The sequence below is a fragment of the Schistocerca piceifrons genome, chromosome X, assembly GCF_021461385.2.
Source record: "Schistocerca piceifrons isolate TAMUIC-IGC-003096 chromosome X, iqSchPice1.1, whole genome shotgun sequence".
Classification (NCBI taxonomy): Eukaryota; Metazoa; Arthropoda; class Insecta; order Orthoptera; family Acrididae; genus Schistocerca; species Schistocerca piceifrons.
Genome location: NC_060149.1, coordinates 412,498,049 through 412,521,923, shown reverse-complemented (window position 1 = coordinate 412,521,923; position 23,875 = coordinate 412,498,049). Strand labels below are relative to the sequence as shown.

The 23,875-nt window shown below is 37.7% G+C and overlaps 1 protein-coding gene across 1 annotated transcript in view; it reads left to right on the top strand.

The window, feature by feature from the left end:
• LOC124723145 (protein unc-79 homolog) overlaps nt 1-23,875 on the top strand; it is an 868,025-nt gene that overhangs the window by 188,661 nt on the left and 655,489 nt on the right. Inside the window, exons 11-13 of the mRNA XM_047248336.1 lie at nt 7,039-7,215; nt 19,334-19,457; nt 19,537-19,690. Coding sequence (XP_047104292.1) covers nt 7,039-7,215; nt 19,334-19,457; nt 19,537-19,690 — 455 coding nt within the window. The remainder of the gene's footprint in view (nt 1-7,038; nt 7,216-19,333; nt 19,458-19,536; nt 19,691-23,875) is intronic.

Here is a 23,875-nt window from a genome sequence, read left to right as displayed (position 1 = left end):
TGATATCACAGAGAAATATCCTGTTTGCAGCTGAACACTACTTGCCTATGGGTCTCTGCATTTATGGTGACTCAGGCTACCTGTGTGTGTGTCTATTGAGCAGTGACAATACAGCTCCCATATCCACTTGAAATAAAACCAACTGAATGTTTATGGTGAGTGTAAGCATCAGCCTATTAAGATTTTCTTGGACTGCTTTCTCTGCTGATGAAATGGCATTGTGATGACGAGCATCAACATGATGTTTTCTGACACACAAAATGCAAGTGTCAATCCTTGTTGCAGTAAACACCCACTGCATCTCTGTGGGAGCAGTGACTTTTTTGTGGTCCCTGTCACATTTTAAATATGACTATAGGACTGTCCTTTTATGGGTATTTTCATGCAATGCCATGGTGTGGGAGATGCTGTGACCAAGGGTATGCAACTGTTTCTTGCTCAGTGATGGGAGAGATCAATCAGTAACTACAGTCTTACATCTGTCACAATATGGAAGATGATGGCAACAGAATGTCATTAGATGAGTGATTGATGAAGTGAGGTACTTCACTTACTTCTAACTCATTACTTAATGTATGCCGGGTTGTGACAACTCTTTCAAATGATTTAGGAAATTTGAGCATGTCAGCAAAGCTTGGGTCTCAAGTACCCAGTGCTCTAGATGTCACTTCTTTGTCATGAGCTAACCACATAACTGTATCATTAATTAGCAATTCAACATAGAAAATGCTGCACTGTTTACACACAAAGTTATGGCAATGCACTAAACCTTGCAGCCTGCAACCCAAGCTGTTTATAACATTGGTTAAACTTCAACCTAGATGCCACAATGTGTGTTTGATGGCCATAATATTTGGCCAGCTGTTCACAAGGTTCTTGAAATATTAATGAACTGGGTTTGAGAGCAGTCACATATTTGAGACAACTGCATATAGGCAACTAATCAAAGACAAAAGCAATGAACTTTACTGTTTAGTATGAGGAGTTTTACTTGCAATACAATGGAATCCAGAATATAGTAAATACAACTCCCAGCTCTAGTTAGCTTCATCAAAACAAATGACTGGAGATATTGCTGTAACCAAAACCACTTAGTTTTGCAGACACAACAGCCACTCTGAATCAGCATGCAACTCCAGCAGTTGTTGGAGCTGCTGGTGATGCTGCTCCTGCTGTTGCTCGGGCTATTGTCACATTTGTTGTTGCTGATGTTGTTGTTGACATTGTTGATGTAGCAAAAGTTGCTGCTGTCGAAGCTCAAGACCTTTGGATGCATGAGTGCAAATGACTGGGAATGAAAATCCTTGTCCCCACTTTTCTATCCATCATTAAGGATGAAATATGTACATCATGCTCAGATTTACTCTATGGTGACTGAGAACCACACCCTTGTAGAACAGAACAATGAAGCTTGGCAATTGTAGAGTGTGAGAGGAAACATATATTGAAGCTTTTGACAAAGCAGAAATCATTGTGAATATATCTTAACATAACCAGAGAAAGATAGTCAAAACAACCCAACTCAATAACCTAAGCAAAACCTGTATGTATGTTGTGTACAAGACAGTTTTTTTTTTTTTTTTTTTTTTTTTTTTTTTTTTTTTTTTTTTTTTTTTTTTGGGCCAGCTCTATCTGCAGCTCCTGTGCCCTCCTATACACTGGTAACTGCATCACAGGCTTTGCCCAGGTGACATGCTATATCCACCTCTGTCAGGCAGCCATGATAACTGTCACTGAAAATTATTGGGATCTCTGACAGGATGCTGCACTCAGAATTATCCTTGGGCAGGGATACCAAACCTATCCCCTCTGGAATGAAAATGTAGCTTCAGTAGGATGACAAATCTGAGAAGACTGTGTTTCCAAAAATATCTTGTGAAACATTATCTTTATCATTGTTACCTCATGAAATGGTACTAAAATCTTTGACTTGGATGCCTTCATGACTTTCATTCCTCAAACACATAATTCTGTAAACTTAGTATCATCCACTATTAAAAGTATGCCTCACTATTCATCTCTAGGTCTGCTTATGCAGCTCACCTTAAAACCCACATCACATTGAGGCTGTCTAAATTTTTCTAGACAAAACCCTTGCGCTTTACTGTCCATGATTATCTGAAGCAGGAACTCTTAGATTACACTGTATGGAGGTTATAGAGCTTATCACAGCCAGCAGCTTGGCTGTGCCAATTATTACAGTGGAAAAATCAAATGGATATTCTATTAGTGCATAATCCTACCCAATCACTCATCCAGATGAACTTCAACAGTGGGGAAACAATTCTCCTAAGTAGACTTAGCAGACAGGTACCAGGATGTGATAATTAAACTAACAGTGTTGCGAGTGGTGCAGTACAGGCTGTGTCCATTGCAAGATGCTGAAACATCATAGATAAGTTCATTAATCAGGGTGCTTACAGAATACACTGAAAAAAATAGTAGTTCCACTTTCTGCAACCAGATGAAAATATGCCGCTGTAAGCAGTCAGAATGTGAAATGTTTCCTGCTTTGACACCAGTATGCTGTTAATCGCTTGAAGATGCGTGTTTATTTCATTTGTGAATTGATCGTTGGTGTAAAGGATTAAGAAGGTTAAGTTTTTTGTGCAAAGCACAATGGCTGTTGAGAAGAAACTGGTGCACTGCTGGTAACAGCAGCCCAGAATTGTGGGAATATCACTGATAGAAACAGCTACAAAGAGGCCCAATGTGAATAAATGCGCTAAAGAACATGATGAAGAAATTTGAAGAAACAGGCGAATTAGGTGGTGCAGCATGGAGAGGGAGAGGGCGCATTCCCATTGCAGTTGTCGATGAAGTTACTTTAGCTGTAGTGGATCGTGCAGCATTTGCCTCAAATTCTGCTACCAGTGCTCAGCCCATGTCATGAGAATTTCTTCCCCCTGGTCAACAATTCAAAAGATTTTGAGGCACATTTTACTCTGGTATCCCTACAAGATTCAGAATGTGCCCCATATGAAGCCCCAATAAAAGCTACAACACTCTGATATTGCCCTTCATTTTTTTTGGTGGACATGAAAATTGATAATGTGTGGTTTGGGAACATTCTTTGGATGGACAAGGCACATTTTACTCTGCATAGTGCTGTGAAGGCACAGAACTGTTACATTTGGGGTTCTACTCCACCATGAGTTGTGCAGGAAAATCCATTGCACCCATCTTATGTGGCTGTGTGGTGTGGTTTCACAAGATCCTTCATTCTTAGCCCATTTTTCTTTGATATGATGACAGCGAGTTGGTAAGTCAGGAGACCATATTGAACTCATGTTGTAACTTGTGACTGTGTACTAATAAATGTACCAGAACCACTGCTGTCAAGTGTTTGATCATTCCTTCCCTTTTCTTGCACCCACCCTCCTTCTGACTGCTTACAGTGCCATATTTTCATCTGGGGGCAGAAAGTGGATCTATTATTTTTTTCAACATACTTCGCAAGCACACCAATTAATGAATGTACCTATGGGGTTTCAGCACCTGCGATGTATACAGCCTGCACTGCAGCACTCGGAGCACTGTCAGTTTAACTATAATTACCTGGTACATTGAGCTCCTGGTAGACACATTGTTGCGGTACATCACTTTAATAAACACATTATTTGGCCACTATGGATACAAGCTGCTACCTGTTGGGTTTAGATGTTTGTCCCCAATTTTTCAATGCTCTTTGGGGCAACTGTGCCAGGATAGTTAAAATAGTTTAAATTGCCTGGACAATATCATTGAGACTGGGAAACCTCAATAGGAGCATCTAAAGAACATAGAAATGATTTCACAAGAAATAGGTTTGAAACAAAAATAAATGCAGCAATTTGCACCCCTAAAACAGTCAGTTTAATTCACCTACTAAATCAATTATGACATAAATATGTTACATTCAGAAGATCTAAAGAATAGAACCCCACTTTTCAGATACTGAAGCAAAGCTTTCAAAAATCACCGTATCTAGCTATGATGCATCCTAAGACAGATGCTATGAACACACATAGGAATTTTTGTACTAATTTGATAAATATCTTGGTTCTATGTAGATAATTTTTGCATAATGCCACAAACCATCGCAGGGGCTACAAATTGTGACCCTATGTGTACAGAAAAACATTAGTGACAGAATTGTGCCCACCAGGGCCCTGCATTGTGGACCTTTTTCACTCAGAAGTACCTCACTAATAAGTTGCCCAACAGGCTGACAACTGGTTATCACTACACGCTACTCAAGACCACATATACAGGGCATTTCACAAAAGGGTCTTTGGATGATAACCAGAATACGTAATATTACCTATTGGCATGTCATTACTTGGGGTTTTCAGCTGGTTTAGAAAATTTAATGCTCACATTGCAGCCATGCCCTTAGAACCCTTAAATTTCTCAATTCGGTCTTCACCCCTTCACCTTCGTGGCACACTACATTGATTCTGATTATGGAGAATCATTCCTCAAATCATTGTACCTTCTTGTCATGGACACACTGTTTAGTTTTCCATATGTGATCAACATGAGACTATACACTACAGCAGATCTGTGATCAAGGCATTATCCAAGATTTTTGCAATTAATGGACCACTGCAGACACTTGTGTCTGGTAATGGACTTCTGTTTATTTGTGAGACCTGATATCATCAGATGAGAGGAACACAGTGACTTATATTATTTATCATAAATTTTGAATCATCTTGATCACAATATTGTGATCATGGCAGTTTAAATTTGTAACAGGTCTCAGTTTGTATCACAACAGTTCAAAAACTTTCCAGGACAAAGTAAAATAATCCACTCAAGATCGACTCAGTTTCATCTTCAAACTAACGATGAGGCAGAATGACTTGTCTGCCTTATATAAATTTATATGTCTAAAATAATATCCAACTTCATTTCCTTGTAATGAGAGATCATGATATTTTTATGTTCCGGGTGATCAAAAAGTCAGTATAAATTTGAAAACTGAATAAATCACGGAATAATGTAGATAGAGAGGTACAAATTGACACACATGCTTGGAATGACATGGGGTTTTATTAGAACCAAAAAAATACAAAAGTTCACAAAATGTCCAACAGATGGCGCTTCATTTGATCAGAATAGCAATAATTAGCATAACAAAGTAAGACAAAGCAAAGATGTTGTTCTTCACAGGAAATGCTCAATATGTCTGCCACCATTCCTCAACAATAGCTGTAGTCGAGGAATAATGTTGTGAACAGCACTGTAAAGCATGTCCGGAGTTATGGTGAGGCATTGGTGTTGGATGTTGTCTTTCAGCATCCCTAGAGATGTCGGTGGATCACGATACACTTGCGACTTCAGGTAACCCCAAAGCCAATAATTGCACAGACTGAGGTCTGGGGACCTGGGAGGCCATGCATGACGAAAGTGGCGGCTGAGCACATGATCATCACCAAATGACGCCATCTGTTGGACATTTTGTGAACTTTGTTTTTATTTGGTTCTAATAAAACCCCATGTCATTCCAAGCATGTGTGGTCAATTTTACCTCTCTATCTACATTACTCCGTAGTTTATTATGTTTTCAAATTTATACTGACTTTTTGATCACCTGGTACATACATTTGTGCATTAGCCAGTGACAGAAGCCAAGCAGAGATCCTTCATAGCTGGTATCCTTTACACTGCTATTCCTGCTACCTATGTCACCATCATGCTGGTACCTACATTGCCTATTGCCCTTTCACCTGGCTCAGCAGAATGGTATAGAATCTTTGGGAAGTGTCTAGGGTCATCTGCAGTCACAGTAAATGCCTTAGAAGACAGCCTCGTGCATACAGGGCTCAGCAGTGTGCACTGTTTGCAATGCCCCACTGTGGTTATATCAACCACCAATTCCTCCATCTCACATCAAGAACATATGAAAGTTGTCTGTACCTTCTTAGCCATCATGAAAATTGTACCACTGACATATGTCAGTACCAGACTGCCCTGCACCATTACCAACTAGAAGCATACTGTACTTGCACACCACTCATACTAGAATCGACCAACACATTTTCAGGTGTTACCTCATTCATTGCTACTCATTCACATGGTACATGAGACATGGACAATCAGCAGATCCCCTAAGACAATATCATCAATTTGGCCATCGACCTCCCACATTAAGTTAATAGCAATACTGAGATACCATTAGCCCTTACCAATGAAACAAATATCAAGAGAATACTGTCAGTGCACAACAAAGGTCTACACCAGCTGAACAATAATGGGGCTCCATCATCCCTCCATCACCCACTGAACCAAAGGTATGGGTGCTAATGGCCATACACACCAATGTCATGTGGGCAGAATGCTGTATCACCGGATACTGAATTGGATGTTGAGCCTATGAAAACTGCTCAACTCCAGATGTCATGGGCACACCACTTAGTTGATGCCAATGGTATTGTTTCTGATGACTCATACAGTTTCATGGTATGACTAAAATGGAGATAGTGCAAATCAATTCTTTGCTGGGCAGTATTGCCAGAACATTATGTACACTGCGGGTCTAAATATTCCTCTTTCAGTGACTGGTATTTCCTGCTGGGCTTTGCCTCTGGGTATTATTCAGTGTTATTTTGTCAAGAGTAATCTGTAGTCACGTGTGCACCACTGTAACTGTCACAAGGAACTGTAGGTTATGGAAAGAGTGACTTGCTGTGGCTGTGTTTGTTCTCCATTTACACTTTTATGGCTATGTCTGTGCTATAACTAAGTGATTGTGTATTTATAATAAATCGTTGGTTCTTCAAACATGATACTGTTTATTTTTATTTTTTATTTTATAAAAAAATTCATAGGGACAGAGCAACTACAGCACCATACTGATTCCATTCTAGTGCTATGAATTTACATGAGGCATATATTATATACTGCTAAGTTATATACTGATGATCTTAATGTTGAGCATCTATATCCAACAAGAATATTTTGTTTTCATTTAAAGTAAAATTAAGTTACTCCATTTTAGCTTTACAGTATATAGTTATTTACCTTTTTTTGTCATTTACATGTATTTTACAGGGACACGCTTGTGTCACGTACAGCTCATCTGAAGGATGGTTTAAATAGGTTATTCTGTCTTGTACCATATGAAGTTATTACCATAGAAATTTGGGATTATATTATGCCACACTGGATGGAAGCTATGGTAAATGATGTCCCAGGAAAAGAACTACCAGAATTGAAAATGCTGCTAAGGTAACTTTTTTAACATTTTATTACACATACCATGCTAGAGAGACAAACATCATAGTAAGTTAGATATTTTGGGGATGTACTGCTTGTTAAATATAACTGAAGAAATTTATCATACATTATTTTGAGTAATAAATGACTCCTATGAAAGAGGAATCAAACCAGAAGACTTCACACAATGCAGAACCATTACTATACCTAAGATAGGAAAGGCACCTGACTGCACCAATTATACAAGGTGGTCAGAAACAGTCTGAAAAGCTAGTAATGGTGTTGCAGTGTAGTTGTCCTGAGAAATAATTGTTAAGAAAAGACTTCAATATGTTGTCCTGTTTCCGAGTTAATTAGCATTGAATTTAGCCACCCAGGCCATTGCATGCGCAAATTCAAGTGGCCTGCCAGAGACTGTTGCCAAATTTCTTCTTTGTTTGGTTTCCTGAAACTGAACAAAAGAGCAATACAAAAATTGGACATGGGATACTAACAAGTCTCAAACCCAAGCCAACAGCTGAGCAGTCTCGTGCGCTGTCATCTACACTAAGAGAACAACAGACACTAATAAATTGTATCTTCAATTTGCATATTCAATGGCCTGATTGGCTAACTTTGATGCTACGTAACTCAGAAACAGCACAACTTATTCAATTTTTTTCTTAACAGTTATTTATCAGCACAACCTACTCTGCAATACCATTAAAAGCTTTTCAGACTGCTTCTGACCACCTTGTCGAACACTGTTGATGTTATTCCATGCCTCCAAAACACTCTGCATCAGCATCTACATCTATTCTCTGCAAACTACCATGAGGTGCATAGCAGAGGGTATGTCCCATTATACCAGTTATTAGGGTATCTTCACATTCCATTCACATATGGAGCATGGGAAGAATGCTTGTTTGAATGCCTCTGTGCATGCAGTAATTATTGTAATATTATCCTCACAATCCTTATGTGAGCAATATGTACGGTTTTAGTACATTCCTAGTGTCATAAGTAATGCCATTTTTTGAAACTTCATTAATAGAATTTCTAGGGATAGTTTATGTCTGTCTTTAAAAATTGTCCACTTCAAGTTGGGACAAGTTGGGATGGTAGGGGATGGATGCAAATGCAGTGTGCAGCTTTTGTAAATTGATAAAAGGAAAGGTCTGTAAGTACCTGAGAGAAGACCAATTTGGATTTAGAGAAGGCAGAGGAATAAGACAAGCAATTTTGGTCTTGTGCATGCTATTGCAGGGAAGGATGGATGTGAATATATGGACTTATTTTACCTTCAATGGCACAGAAAAAACTTTTGACTATGCAAACTGTGAGCAACTCTTTAGATCTATGAAGAAAGTAAGGCTGCACTAGAAAGGTAGAAGAATGATTAAACAAATTTATCAGAACCAAAGTACAAAAATAAACATCAATAAGGTAGAGGAAGATGCCAGAATTAGAAAAATAGTTGGATAATGATATCCCCTATCTTTGTATAAGGAGTGTTGAAAAGAAAGGTTACAAGACATTCTAACAACCAGATCAATTGAAATTTGCAAATCCTATTTTGGGATAATGTAGTGAGACATCCAGTGATGCAAATGTAGTGTCTAGCATAGTTGTGTACATGCATAGGCTCATGGGACAGACGAAATATAGGAACTGTGTGTTCTGTCTGTTTGATGTGTCAGTGCACGTGAGGACATCATGGCATTCACATCACAAAATTCAATGACTGAGGAGCAGTGAGGTGTTATCCTGTTTCTGACTGTGGAAGAAGTTAAACCAACCAATATTCATCACCAGATGATGGTTGTATACTGGGGAGACTATGCGTCTGACAAGTCAGTGAGAAAGTGGAGTGCCCATCTTCATGAAGGCAAGGAGTGTCCAAGCGATGTCCTGAGACCAAGTCATGCAAGCATGGTAACCACAGCTGAACTCATCAATAAGGTGAATGACTTGGTGAGAAGTGATCAGCATGTCACAATGCTAATGCTGACAGTGATAGTGGGGACCAGTGTTGGAACAAAGTGGTCAATTATGTATGACAAAAAGGGTTCACTTAAGATGTGCACACAGTGGGTTCCAAAGAAGCTCAGTAAACCACAAAAGGAACTGCATATGGCACTAGCACTGTAACACCTGTTCTGGCATCATGAAGACCTGCATTACTGGAGCAGATTGTGACTGGTGATGGGAGCTGTGTCATCACTGTAAGCTAGATACAAAGCAGAACAGCATATGATGGAAGCATGCATCATCACCTCCCCCTAAAAAATTCAAAGCTGTGCCCTCAGCAGGTAAGGTGATGCTCACCATCTTTTTCAACACCCGATGTCCAATATTCATTGAATTCCTTGAGTATGGAAATACCATTAACATTGACGTATATTGTGAGACACTCCATAGCCTACAAATGTCCATCAAGAGCAAACAGCCTGGGCTGTTCATGGAGGGAGTCCACAATAATGTGTGTCCACAGATCTCCAAGGCCACATAAAGTATAATGGGCCAAGTTCAAGTTGGAGCAGCTTAAGCATCACACTCCACATCCTGGACATGTCACCCTGTGTGTTTGGTCTACTATAAAAACATCTTGAAGTGAAGAAATTCGACTCAGGTGACAAACTGAAGGATACAGAAGAAGACTGGCTCCTGTAACAGCCACATGAATTCTGTGAACATGTAATCCTTCATCTGATGAAACAGTGGGATAGCTGTGATCAGAGTTTGGTGATCAATTTTGTATAAAGACTTCAAATATACTCACAATGTTTTTCATCCCTTTTGTTTTGAACACCTCCTCATACTCATTGAGGAAGCTACTCATATCATGAAGGAAGGGGAATAAAATTCAGTGGTGGAAGGATACATTGTATCAGATTTTCTGATGACATCATAATAGTTTCAGAGTCCAAAAAAGACATGAATGGAATGCTGTACATCCTACCAGATACTCTTAAATTAAGTGAACAAATGGAAAATGAAAGTAATGGTAGTATAAAAAATATGTAAGAAGTTCAAACCAATTGAAAATTGATGAGATCAGAACTAATCAGGTGAAACAACAGTTATCTCGGTAGTGTACTGACAGAGGACAATAGGTCCTTAATGGTACTGGAGAGAAGGACTGCATTGGTGAAATAGGCATTTATGAGTAAGAAAACATTTTAACTAGTATAAACATGAATAAAGACTCACAAAGTCATTTGCAAAATCATCTGTATGGAGTACACTGCTATATGGGAGTGAAAGTAGAACTCTGAGTAAACTGGAAAGGAACTGACTTGAAGTTGCTGAAATATGGATATGGTGGAAAATGACAACAATTTGCTGAATGGAAAGAAAAACCAACCTAGAAGTCTTAAGGGAAGTCAATGAGAAGAGTAGATTATTCAAGGAGATGGTAAAGAGAAAAATAAAATTTGCTGGACATGTCATACAATACTTCAGTCAATAACATTCTTGAAAGGAAAGTGTTAGGAAAGAAAGTAGGAGGATGGGCTAGAAAGAAGTATTTGGAAGACATGGACAAGAGGATAGGCTGTGACAATTACATGGCACTGAAATGGATGGCCAATGACAGAAGAGAATGGCTGCATCGGCAAGGCATTAGTCTTTATAATATGTATGTTCAAAATATTAGGACACAATGAGAAATACTATCAGAAAAACTAACAAGTGCATTTGTATCCTCATTTATCAATTATTGCAATGGGTTACACATAAACATGTGACCTGGGTAAACCACATTCATCTATGTCACTGTCCTAACTATAGAGTAATTTTCCTAAAATTACTCTATAACCTACATTCAGTTGCTTAAAAGAATGAACCTTGATCTAGTGATTCTGTCATCTGTCTCTGAATAAATAGTATTTATTACTATATTTCATTTCTAGCAAGTTGGGAGTATTTGGAGTTCTTTCCAATTTGTTTAGAAATAGAGACTTAACAGTTGGACAAACATTTGCATTTATTAACTATTTGTTGAATGAAAAATTTATTATTAATATGTCAATAATGTCTTTGAAATATGGTACTTATCATGACAACCAAAAGTGCAACCACATCATTATTCATGATTCTATATCAAGGTTCTACAATGTATAATGATATTACAGTTTCAAACTGAAAAAAATGCTATACCATTTGTAGAGTAAGTGGAACTTAGTTTCATGAATTTTCTGCAAAAACCTAATGTTCATAATTTTGTCTCCATTAAAGGTGGAAAAAACACTATGAATTGCTAAGCCCACATACAGGAGACCCTAATATGCCACTCAACCCTAGTGTTGACTCGATGTCACAGATTCAAAGTGAGTGAAATAAGAAACACTCAAGATAAAATCTGTAGCCCTCATGGACCTAGTAAGTGATTTTAGGTGCTGTTTTTGATAGGTCATACAGAAAGAGCAAAGGTTGGTTTTTAATCATTGAATATCAATCATTTCATTGAAATCCACATAGTAAAAATTTTATCCTGAAACCTAAATGACATTCATTTGGTTTCCAATACATAACCACTACAGCAGGCCCAGTTTAATGGCACCCCATAGCTACACTATTCATAAACACTTGTAATAAACATTCCAATGCAACATAACATAACAAATAACAACTGTAATCTGACATGGGCTTTAGAGCTTGGACATGCTGAAGTTAGTATGGATACAGTAATTGTTCATGAAGTACTGGCAAGAAAGAGGGTGACACAAATTTTTCACTGCTGCTAATCATAAATTACTGATTCCAGGATTTTTTCAGTAAATGTGGCACATGCGACTCAATTTCAAGCATGAAAATTGAGAAAGGTGTTGCACTGTTCACATATTGGTGTGATAAGGAATCTGTCATCGTAAGACATGGTAAAAGAAGGCTGAATAGTTTATCAGATGGTATACTGCACATCAATATTTTACAGGATAGAAGGCATGAACTTACAAACTACTTTAATATGCTAATCCATAGCAGAAAATCATATCCACCATATCAGTGAAGTAGTTGACTTCCACTGGAAACAAGTGATGTAAAAGGGAAAAGAAGATGTATTGAACTATTTTTATGTAAAGAGGGAACAGTAACAGTAAACATAAATGTAAAGTCATTTACGTAAATAGACCAGACACAGTGATACATACCCACAGTTGTGGGTAATTTTACTGTGCAGTAACACACACTAATATGACTGATATTACAATACCACACTAGTGACTGCAGACTACCTAATGATCACAAGGGAAGAAGACACCCAATCACTGTAACATGTATCTAGATGTAATGCACACTGCTCTAGTATGATGCACCCAAAAAGCATTTTCAAGAAATCAGCAGGTCAGAGTCTTATGAGCCTGCTGAGTATCATATGAGAACACCAGATGTCAAGCAGCAGCATTACTATATCTGGCTAATGCATTAGACTAAACATCTTCATGTACTATATTTGAATAAATATCATCACTATCTTTTTCCAAATTTCTAATCTTCTACCAAACTCTTGTATCAATACAATGAATCACATTTCTTCAGAAAGAAACAATAATAATAATGATAGTGACTCTGGAACATTTGTCATGGAGTGTAATAAGGAACCAAGGTGATATGAACATTTAATTATCAATACATTCATGCACACATTACAAATATGGTGTGTGTCTATAGCTAAATTTACATCTGCATCCATGTCTATAATCTGGTAACCACCTTGAGGTGCATGGCAGAGTGTAGATCTCATTGTACCAGTTATTAGGGTTTCTTCCTGTTCCATTCACGTATGTCGTGCAGGAAAAATGATTGTATGAATGCCTCTGTGCATATAGTAACTATTCTAATCTTATCTTCATGATTCCTGTGAGAGTGATAAGTAGGGGGTTGTAGTATATTTCTAGAGTAATAATTTAAAACTGGTTCTCAAGACTTTGTTAATAGACTTTCTCAGGATAGTTTATACCAGCCTTCAAGAGTCTTCCAGTTCAGTCCCTTCAGTATCTCTGTGACACTCTTCCACAGATTAACTGGTCACACAAGTGATTTTTAAGCAGTCTCCTTTGGTGGTTGACTGCAAATCTACCAATAAACTGAAGTCTACCACCTGCTTCACCCACAACTGAGCATATGTGGTCATTCCATTTCATATCCCTAAAAAATGTTACATCCAGGTATTTGTATGATTTGGCCAATTCCAATAGTGACTCATTGATATTATAGTCATAGGGTACTAAGTTTTTTCATTTTGTGAAGTGCAAAATTTTATATTTCTGAACATTTAAAGCAAATTGGCAATTTCTCACCACTTTGAAATCTTATCAAGATCTGACTGAATATTTATGCAGCTACTTTCAGTTACTACTTCATTATACATAACTGCATCATCTGCAAAAAGCCTGATTTTGCTATTAATATTGTCTGCAAGGTCAGTTATATACAACATGAACAGCAAGGGTCCCAACACACTTCCCTGGGGCACATCCAAAGTTACTTCTACATCTGATAATGACTCTCCAGCCAAGATAACATGTTGCGTCCTCCCTACAAAAAGTTTTTCAATCCAATCAAAAATTTCAGTTGGTACCCCATATGATCATACTTTTGACAATAAGCATAAGTGTTGTACTGAGTCAAATGCTTTTCAGAAATAAAGAAATACAGCATCTACCTGATTGCATTGATCTGAAGCTTTCAGTATGTCATGTGAGAAAAGTGTGGGTTTCACATGATTGATGTTTTCGAAATCCATGCTGGTTGGCATTGAGGGGGTCATTCTGTTCAAAATACCTCATTATGTTTGAGCTCAGAATATGTTCTAAGACTCTGCAACAAGTCAGTGTCAAATATATTGGACAGTAGTTTTGTGGATCACTTCTACTACCCTTCTCGTAGGCAGGTGTGACCTGTGCCTTTTTGCAATAACTGGGCACAGTTCTTTGTTTGACAGATCTATGATAGATTACAGCTATAAGAGTGGCTAATCAGCACAAATTCAGCACATAACCTCACAGGGACTCCATTGGGTCATGGAGACTTGTTCACTTTTAATGAATGTTCCTCAACACCACTGACAGTAATAGTTATTTCATTTACCTTTTCAGTGCTATGAGGATTAAATTGGAGGAATTAACCTGTGTTTTCCTTTGTAAAGGAACATTTGAAAATGGAGTTAAGCATTTAAGCTTTTGCTTTGCTACCCTCAATTTCATTTCCTGTCTCACTCACTAGGGACTGCACACTAACTTTCATACCACTAACAGCCTTTACATATAAGCAGACTTTCTTTGGATTCTGTGAAAAATCACTTGACGAACAGATCAAGACAAGATCATTAAAAGCAGGTATAGCATCATATGACTACATCCTGATACGCACTTAAATGTACTGATAAACTACTCTTTTTCCCACAGCTTCATCCTCATGTTCATTTGACACTTATACTGAACACACCTCCTCGTCCTCCTCCTCCTCCTTTCTGCACCCACCTCTTTCTAACTCTGTCCATCCATGTCATCCTCATATTTCTATCTGTCTATCTGCTCCTCCCAACTTTCTCTGTCTTTTCATCTCCTCCTCCCCCTCTCTTTGTCTATTTTATTGACCCACGCTCCCTGACTATGTCTTCCTTTGACAAGCCAACACTGTTCCCACACAATCAATATACTTGTTGTACTGGGCATCCTATGTGCCAGGGGCTGGAAAAGAAAATGTTTTTGCCACACACACACACACACACACACACACAGACACACAGACACACACACACACACACACACACACACACACACACACACACACACACACAGATATATCTGTGTGTGTGTGTGTGTGTGTGTGTGTTCATTTCATAATGATTTCTTGTTAAACCTTGCATCATATGTACCACTACAAATATCATCATTATTGTACCTTTCTGAAGAAACATGAATTGTTGTATTAACAAGGTGTTTCATCTAATGGTAGAAAAAAAGTGAGTGGAGAGACTTTAACACCATGGGCAGATTTTTTGTCTGCAAAATTGACCGGTTGGGCTAATGTCACAAGTTGATGGTTGATGCTCTTGTATGATACTCAACAGGCTCATAAGGCTTTGAATCTCAGTTTCTTTCAAACATTTGAGAACAGCATTGTACTACAGCATCATTTCTTCCATCTCAGTATGTACTACAACTGTGCAAAAATGAGCAAAGTCAGTAACCCTTTAGGTGTATGTGTCCCTTGCGAGATTGATGTGTGCCGATTGTACTGTGATGGAAAAAGTCATCAAAACACACTGTTCAAACTGACGATAAATGAATAATGAGATGACTGTGCTCACTACCTCAACCAAATGTCTTTCAGCTCCTAATATAGACAAGTCTTTGAATCACAAATAGTGTGAATTCCTGGACATATTTTTATTGGAGTTGTTTTTCTTGTTTCAGTGAATACTACAATCCCTCAAAATAACTGCTGTTTTTGTTTCAACACCCTGTATAAAAAATTCTTAAATTAGAGACTGATTTTGAACAATGTATGAAACAATAACCCCCCTCCCATGAACTACGGACCTCGCCATTGGTGGGGAGGCTTGTCTGCCTCAGTGATATGGGTAGCCGTACCATAGGTGCAAACACAATGGAGGGGTATATGTTGAGAGGCCAGACAAACATTTGGTTCCTGAAGAGAGGCAGCAGCCTTTTCAGTTGTTGCAGCGGCAACAGTCTGGATGATTAACTGATCTGGCCTTGTAACATTAACCAAAATGGCTTTGCTGTGCTGGTACTGCGAACAGCTGAAAGCAAAGGGAAACTACAGCTGTAATTTTTTCGAGGGCATGCAGCTTTACTATATGGTTAAATGGTGATGGCATCCTCTTGCGTAAAATATTCTGGAAATAAAATAGTGCCCCATTTGGAACTCCACGTGGGGCTACTCAGGAGGACGTCATTATCAGGAGAAACAAAACTGGTGTTCTACGGATCAGAGTGTCGAATGTCAGAACCCTTAATTGGGTAGGTAGGTTAAAAAAATTTAAAAAGGGAAATGGATAGGTTAAAGTTAGATATAGTGGGAATTAGTGAAGTTCAGTGGCTGGAGGAGCAAGGCTTCTGGTCAGGTGAATACAGGGTTATAAATACAAAATCAATGCAGGAGTAGGTTTAATAATGATTAAAAAAATAGGAGCATGGGTAAGCTACTACAAACAGCATAGTGGTTGTGTTATTGTAGCCAAGATAGACATGAAGCCCATGCCTACCACAGTAGTACAAGTTTATATGCAAACTAGCTCTGCAGATGATGAAGAGATTGAAGAAATGTGTGATGAGATGAAAGAAATTATTCAGAGAGTGAAGGGAGCAAAAAATTAATAGCGATTGGGGACTGGAATTCAATAGTAGGAAAAGAAAAAGAAGAGAAAGTAGTAGGGACTATGGAATGGGGGTAAGGAATGAAAGAGGAAGCTGCCTGGTAGAATTTCGCATAGAGCATAACTTAATCATAGATAACACTTGGTTCAAGAATCATGAAGGAACGTTGTATACGTGGAAAAGGCCTGGAGACAGTGGAATGTTCCAGATTGATTATATAATGGTAAGACAGAGATTTAGGAACCCGGTTTTAAATTGTAAGACATTTCCAGGGGCAGATGTGGACTCTGACCACAGTCTATTGGTTATGAACTTTAGATTAAAACTGAAGAAACTGCAAAAAGGTGGGAATTAAAGGAGATAGGACCTGGATAAAATGAAAGAAGCAGAGGATGTAGAGAGTTTTAGAGAGAGCATTAGGGAACAATTGACAAGAATGGGAGAAAGAAATACACTAGAAGAAGAATGGGTAGCTTTGAGAGATGAAATAGTGAAGTCAACAGAGGATCAAGTAGGTAAAAAGATGAGGGCTAATAGAAATCCTTGAGATACAGAAGAGATATTGAATTTAGCTGATGAAAGGAGAAAATATAAAAATGCAGTAAAGGAAGCAGGAAAAAAGGAATACAAATATCTCAAAAATGAGATTGATAGGAAGTGCAAAATGGCTAAGCAGGGATGGCTAGAGGACAAATTTAAGGATGTAGAGGCATATATCACTAGCGGTAAGATGGCTTCTGCCTACAGGAAAATTAAAGAGACCTTTGGAGAAAAGAGAAACGCTTGCAAGTGTATCAAGAGCTCAGATGGAAAACCAGTTCTAAGCAAAGATTAATAGTCATTGGGGACTGGAATTCAATAGTAGGAAAAGAAGCCACCCGGCTGGAAGCCCGAGAACTCTTTGCCGAGTGTATAGAGGGTCTATACATAGGTGATGTACTGGAGGGCAATATTATGGAAATGGAAGAGGTCATAGATGAAGATGAAATGGGACATATGATACTGTGTGAAGAGTTTGACAGAGCACTGAGAGACCTAAGTCGAAACAAGGCCCCGGGAGTAGACAACATTCCATTAGAATTACTGATAGCCTTGGGAGAGCAAGCACCGACAAAGCTATACCATCTGGTGAGGAAGATGTATGAGACAGCTGAGATACCCTCAGACTGCAAGGAGAATATAATAATTCCAATCCCAAAGAAAGCAGATGTTGACAGATGTGAAATTTACTGAACTACTAGTTTAATACATCCCAACTAAAAATACTAAATGGTTCAAATGGCTCTGAGCACTATGGGACTCAACATCTGTGGTCATAAGTCCCCTAGAACTTAGAACTACTTAAACCTAACTAACCTAAGGACATCACACACATCCATGCCGTAGCAGTCGCGCGGTTCCTGATAAAAATACTAACATGGAACTCTTTACAGTTGAATGGAAGAACTGGTAGAAGCTGACCTCATGGAAGATCAGTTTCAGTTCCATAGAAATGTTGGAACACGTGAGGCAATACTGACCCTAAGACTTATCTTAGAAGATAGATTAACAAAAGGCAAACCTATGTTTCTAGCATTTGTAGACTTAGAGAAAGCTTCTGACAATGTTGACTGGAATACTCTCTTTCAAATTCTGAAGGTGGCAGGGGTCATATACAGGGAGTGAAAGGCTAGTTACAATTTGTACAGAAACCAAACGGTAGTCATAAGAGTCAAGGGGCATGAAAGGGAAGCAGTGGTTGGGAAGGGAATGAGACAGAGTTGTAGCCTATCCCCAATGTTATTCAATCTGTATATTGAGCAAGCAGTAAAGCAAAAAAAAGAAAAATTTGGAGTAGGAATTAAAAACCATTGAGAAGAAATAAAAACTTTGAGGTTTGCCGATGACATTTTAATTGTCAGAGACAGCAAATGACCTGGAAGAGCAGTTGAATGGAATGGACAGTTTTTGAAAGGAGGATGTAAGATGAGCATCAACAAAAGCAAAATGAGGATAATGGCATGTAATCAAATTAAATCAGGTGATGTGAGGGAATTAGATTAGGAAATGAGACACTTAAAGTTGTACATGAGTTTTGCTATCTGGGGAGCAAAATAACTGGTGATGGTCAAAGTAGCGAGTATATAAAATGTAGATTGGCAATGGCAAGGAAAACATTTCTGAAGAAGAGAAATTAGTTAACACCAAGTATAGATTTAAGTGTGAGGAAGTCTTTTCTCAAAGTATTTGTATGGAGTGTAGCCATGTACAGAAGTGAAACATCGACGATAAATAGTTTAGACAAGAGGAGAATAGAAGCTTTCAAATTGTGGTGCTACAGAAGAATGCTGAAGATTATATGGGTGGATCACATAACTAATGAGGAGCTACTGAACAGAATTGGGAAGAAGAGGATTTGTGGCACAACTTGACTAGAAGAAAGGATCGGTTGATAGGACATGTTCTGAGGCATCATGGGATCACCAATTATGTATTGGATGGCAGCAGGGAGGGTAAAAATCATAGAGGGAGACCAAGACATGAAAACACTAAGCAGATTCAGAAGGATATAGGTTGCACTAGGTACTTGGAGATGAAGAAGCTTGCACAGGATAGAGTAGCACAGAGAGCTGCATCAAACCAGTCTCTGGACTGAAGACCACAACAACAACATGAAACAATAAGTAACTTATACAAATTTATGAATGCTAGCATTCAGATTAATTAAGTCAGAAACATAAACAATAAGTTACATGCTACAACATCTTATGTGTTTAATTTACATGAAAAAATTACATTTCCATCATTATTTTCATTTTCAGCAAAATGCTGGATGCTGATATGAGTCCTCTGGGATTTGATACTAAGAAATTATACCGATTTGTATCAGTTAGATTTAAGAAAACATCAACTCAGGTTCAAGAGCAAGCATTGAACTGGCTTCAGGTAATTATTTTTCATTGGTATTATGTGCAAAATATATTTAAATAATTTTGTTTGTAATGTTTTCTGCCTTACAATTCAGGTTCTAACAATGCTAGAAATTGTGATACCTCTGCATCTTCTGTTCTCAATGTTTTCTGATGGAGTAAGGGTCATGAAGGGAGGAACTAAAGAAGAATCTGACAAACAGATGAAATCATACAAAAATGGAGATACAGGCCGTCACAGTAGCATTTGTAAGTTGTAGCCAGAGATAAACTTAAACACTTATTACATCTTTAATAAATGCCTCTTTTCAGTATCAATATTTCTATATTAAACATGATTATCAAGCTGTGTACTTTCTATGTAATTAGTGGGCTGTATATTTTGTTTTTAAAATTTCTGCATAGATTTTTCTGTGACTTTGAGTGGTTGCTGCATCTTTTAAGTTCTGTACCTTGTCTGTGAAAACATGGACTTTGATGTGGTGTGGTGGCTTCAATGCCTCAATAATATTGGCAATCCTACAGGGGGTTAAACCACATTGGTTGAGGGTGGGGGGCTATCTGCAGAGAGACCAGACTAAGCTATAGTTCCTAAAGAGTTGTGTTAGCAACAATCTGGATGGCTGACTGATTTGACCTTGTAACATTAATACATGCAGCCTTCCTATGTTGGTACTGTGAATGGATAAAATCAAGGAAAACTACAGTCGTTATATTTACCAAGGACATACAGCTCATTAGGAGAAACACATCTAGCATTCTACAGATCAGAGCATACACTATGAGATAAGAGAAACTTTCAGATAGTTAAGGGAGACAAAATGTAATTGTGGTTGGAGACTGGAACTTGATAGTAGGAAAGTTAAGAGAAGAAAAGTAATTGGAGTAGACGTACTGGAGGAAATGAATGAAAGGAGAAGCTGCTGAGTAGAATTTTACACTGAGCATAATTTAATCACTGCAAAAATTAGGTCTAAAAATCATGAAAGAAACTTATATATGTGAAGGGACCTGAAGACACCAGTAGGTTTCAGACAAATTATGTAGTGAAAAGACAAAGATTTTGAAATGAGATTATGACCTGCAAAACATTTACAGGGATAGATGTGGACTCAGGCCATAATTTATTAGTAACCAACTGCATATCAAAACTGATGATATTGCAAAATTGATTAGAATTAAAAGAGATGGGAACTGGATAACCTGAAAGAACCACTAGTTATTGAGATATTGAAAGGGAGCAGTGGGCAACAACTGGTTGAAACAGGGGAAAGAATACAGTAGAAGATAATTGGATGGCTTTGAGAGATGAAATAGTGAAGACTGCAGAACATAAAATAAGCAATATGGTAATTCCCAGGGCAAATCCTTGGATAACACTTGAGATACTGAGTTTTATTGACAAAAGGAGGAAAATGCATTACAGAGAACTAAAAACTAATATTGACAGAAAGCATAAAATTTCATAGGCAAATACGTCTATGCTACCTATAGCAAAACTGAAGACATCTTTGGTGAAAAGAGAAGCAACTGTATGAATATCAACAGCTCAAATGCAAGACCAGTACTATGAAAGGGAAGAAGAAGGAAAAGAAGAAGATGAAGAAGAAGAAGACAGAGATGAAATGGGAGATATGACACCACAAGAAGAATTTTACAGAGCACTGAAAGAAGCACTGTTTGAGAAGACATGATTGCCTCAGAATTATTAAGATCCTTGAGAGAACATATCATGACAAAACTATTTCACCTAGCATGAAGGCAAAATACCCTGCCCAGCTTCAATACAGCCACCAGTCAGCTTGTGGTGCAAACTCTGTCTCACTGCACATGCATGACTTAAAACACTGCACTCAACAAAACATAATCCCAACATGCAAATATAACTTGACATGTTACAATACCTCCATTCAACTCACTCTCATTTAGTGAACAAGATAATTTAAGAAGCACCAAACTTGATTAGAACCACCAGAAGAGACTTATAAAATTTTGACTAATGAGAATATATACAAATGAACGTGTAACATTTTGTGTATTGGCAAGGTCAGCGTATGCAATGCATTCTTGTCATCTTAAAACTAACACACATAAATTATGCTTGTGTAACACTTCATAAATTAATGAAATGACAGGTTCTCACACCAAAACTTACATAATACATAAAAATTAATCTAAACTTGAATGTGTCTGTTTTTGTATGATAATTTAACTTTTGTATGCAAAAATAACACATTTTAATAAATGGACACTGCATTAAATTTGAGACTCAGTACCTGTGCTCCAAATGAGCTTATAAAACACACAAAACAATGAATTTAACAAATATGTTGACACAATGTGTCCTTTTCAGGTCTTAAAATAATCATTAGCGGTACTCTGCAGCTTGCTCACAATTGACAACTTACATAACGTGATCAAAGCACTTCACAAATTTGAATCATTTGAGGTCACAAACAACTTGCTGTGATAGGCAGTCATGTGATTCTTCTTGCAATAGTGAATGTCTTACTGGAACCAATATTGCTGCTTGCCAGCCAGACCATATTCTATCATAGAAATAATTGAAACCCAGTGAGACATTTGATCAAATAATCTAACTGTGTCCCCCATAGATGAGGCTACTAAAAGCCACCCTTGGCAGGCCAAACCCATACAACACAAAATTCATTGTGAGAAAGTAGCAGATAGTTGTGCCAAAAGCAAAACACTTGGCTGCAGTTTTTTTTATTTCAAAGCTGTGAGCTGTCTCTGTACTATGATAGAACACCAACCACAACAATGCACACATAAGAAACTTCATTTCACTTGAAACAGTACCTATGAAATGTAAACAAATGACTGAAACAACATATCAGCTGTCTTTTAACATAAATACAATAAAGCAGAACTAACTATTGCACAATAAACTGTCAAGGTAAATTAAAAACCACCTCTGCACACCAAAATTAATTCAGAAAGTTAATTATGTCAAATTTACACACACTGAATGAACACATAAAAATTTAACACATCCCCCACCACCAAAAATTGCAGTCCACAGATGAACAACATCAATATCCACCACACAAACATACCATAGGCTGTTGCTCATTACTGGATATACAATATCAGTTCCATTACATTTCTGTTGGACACTTGATGTCCATCTTCTACTTAATCTTATTATTTATTTTTATTTATTTATTGTTCTGTGGGACCAAATTAAGGAGAAGTCCCCATGGTCATGGAACAAGTCAACACATGAAATTATAACACGATATTAGAAACAGATAAAATGAAATATAAAAAAACATATTCAGGTGACAAGACGTAAGTTTAAATAAAGAAAATCAACAATGTAACACTGGAATTTGCTTAATTTTTTAGCTCTTCCAGGAGCTCCTCAACAGAATAGAAGGAGTGAGCCATGAGGAAACTCTTCAGTTTAGACTTAAAAGAGTTTGGGCTACTGATAAGATTTTTGAGTTCTTGTGGTAGCTTGTTGAAAATGGATGCAGCAGAATACTGCACTCCTTTCTGCGCAAGATTCAAGGAAGTTCATTCCACATGCAGACTGGATTTCTGCGTAGTATTAACTGAGTGAAAGCTGCTAACTCTTGGGAATAGGCTAATATTGCTAACAACAAATGACATTAAAGAAAATATATACTGTAAGGGCAATGTCAGAATTCCCAGACTATTGAATAGGGGTTGACAAGAGGTTCTCGAACTTACACCACATATAGCTCGAACAGCCCGTTTTTGAGCCAAAAATACCCTTTTTGAATCAGAAGAATTACCCCAAAAAATAATACCATACGACATAAGCATATGAAAATATGCGAAGCAGACTGCTTTTCATGTTGAAGTGTCACTTATTTCAGATACTGTTCTAATGGCAAATAAAGCAGCATTTAGTTTCTGAATAAGATACTGGACATGGGCTTTCCACAACAGCTTACTATCTATCTGAAAGTCTAGGAACTTGAACTGTTCTGTCTCGCTTATAATATGCCCATTCTGTCTGATAAAAATATCAGTTCTTGTTGAATTGTGAGTTAGAAACTGTAAAAACTGAGTCTTACTGTGATTTAGCATCAAATTATTTTCCACAAGCCATGAACTTATTTCATGAACTACATTATTTGATACTGTTTCAATATTACACACAAGATACTTCACTATCAAGCTGGTGTCATCAGCAAACAGAAATATTTTTGAATCACCTGTAATACTAGAAGGCATATCATTTATATACATAAGAAACAGCAGTGGCCCCAGCACCGACCCTTGGGGAACGCCCCACTTAACAGTGCCCCATTGGGACTGAACATCACTATCACTCTCAATATTGCAGAGAATTACCTTCTGCTTTCTGTTCTTAAAGTAAGAGGTGAACCAGTTGTAAGCTACTCCCCTTACTCCATAATTCTGCAGTAATATTTTATGGTC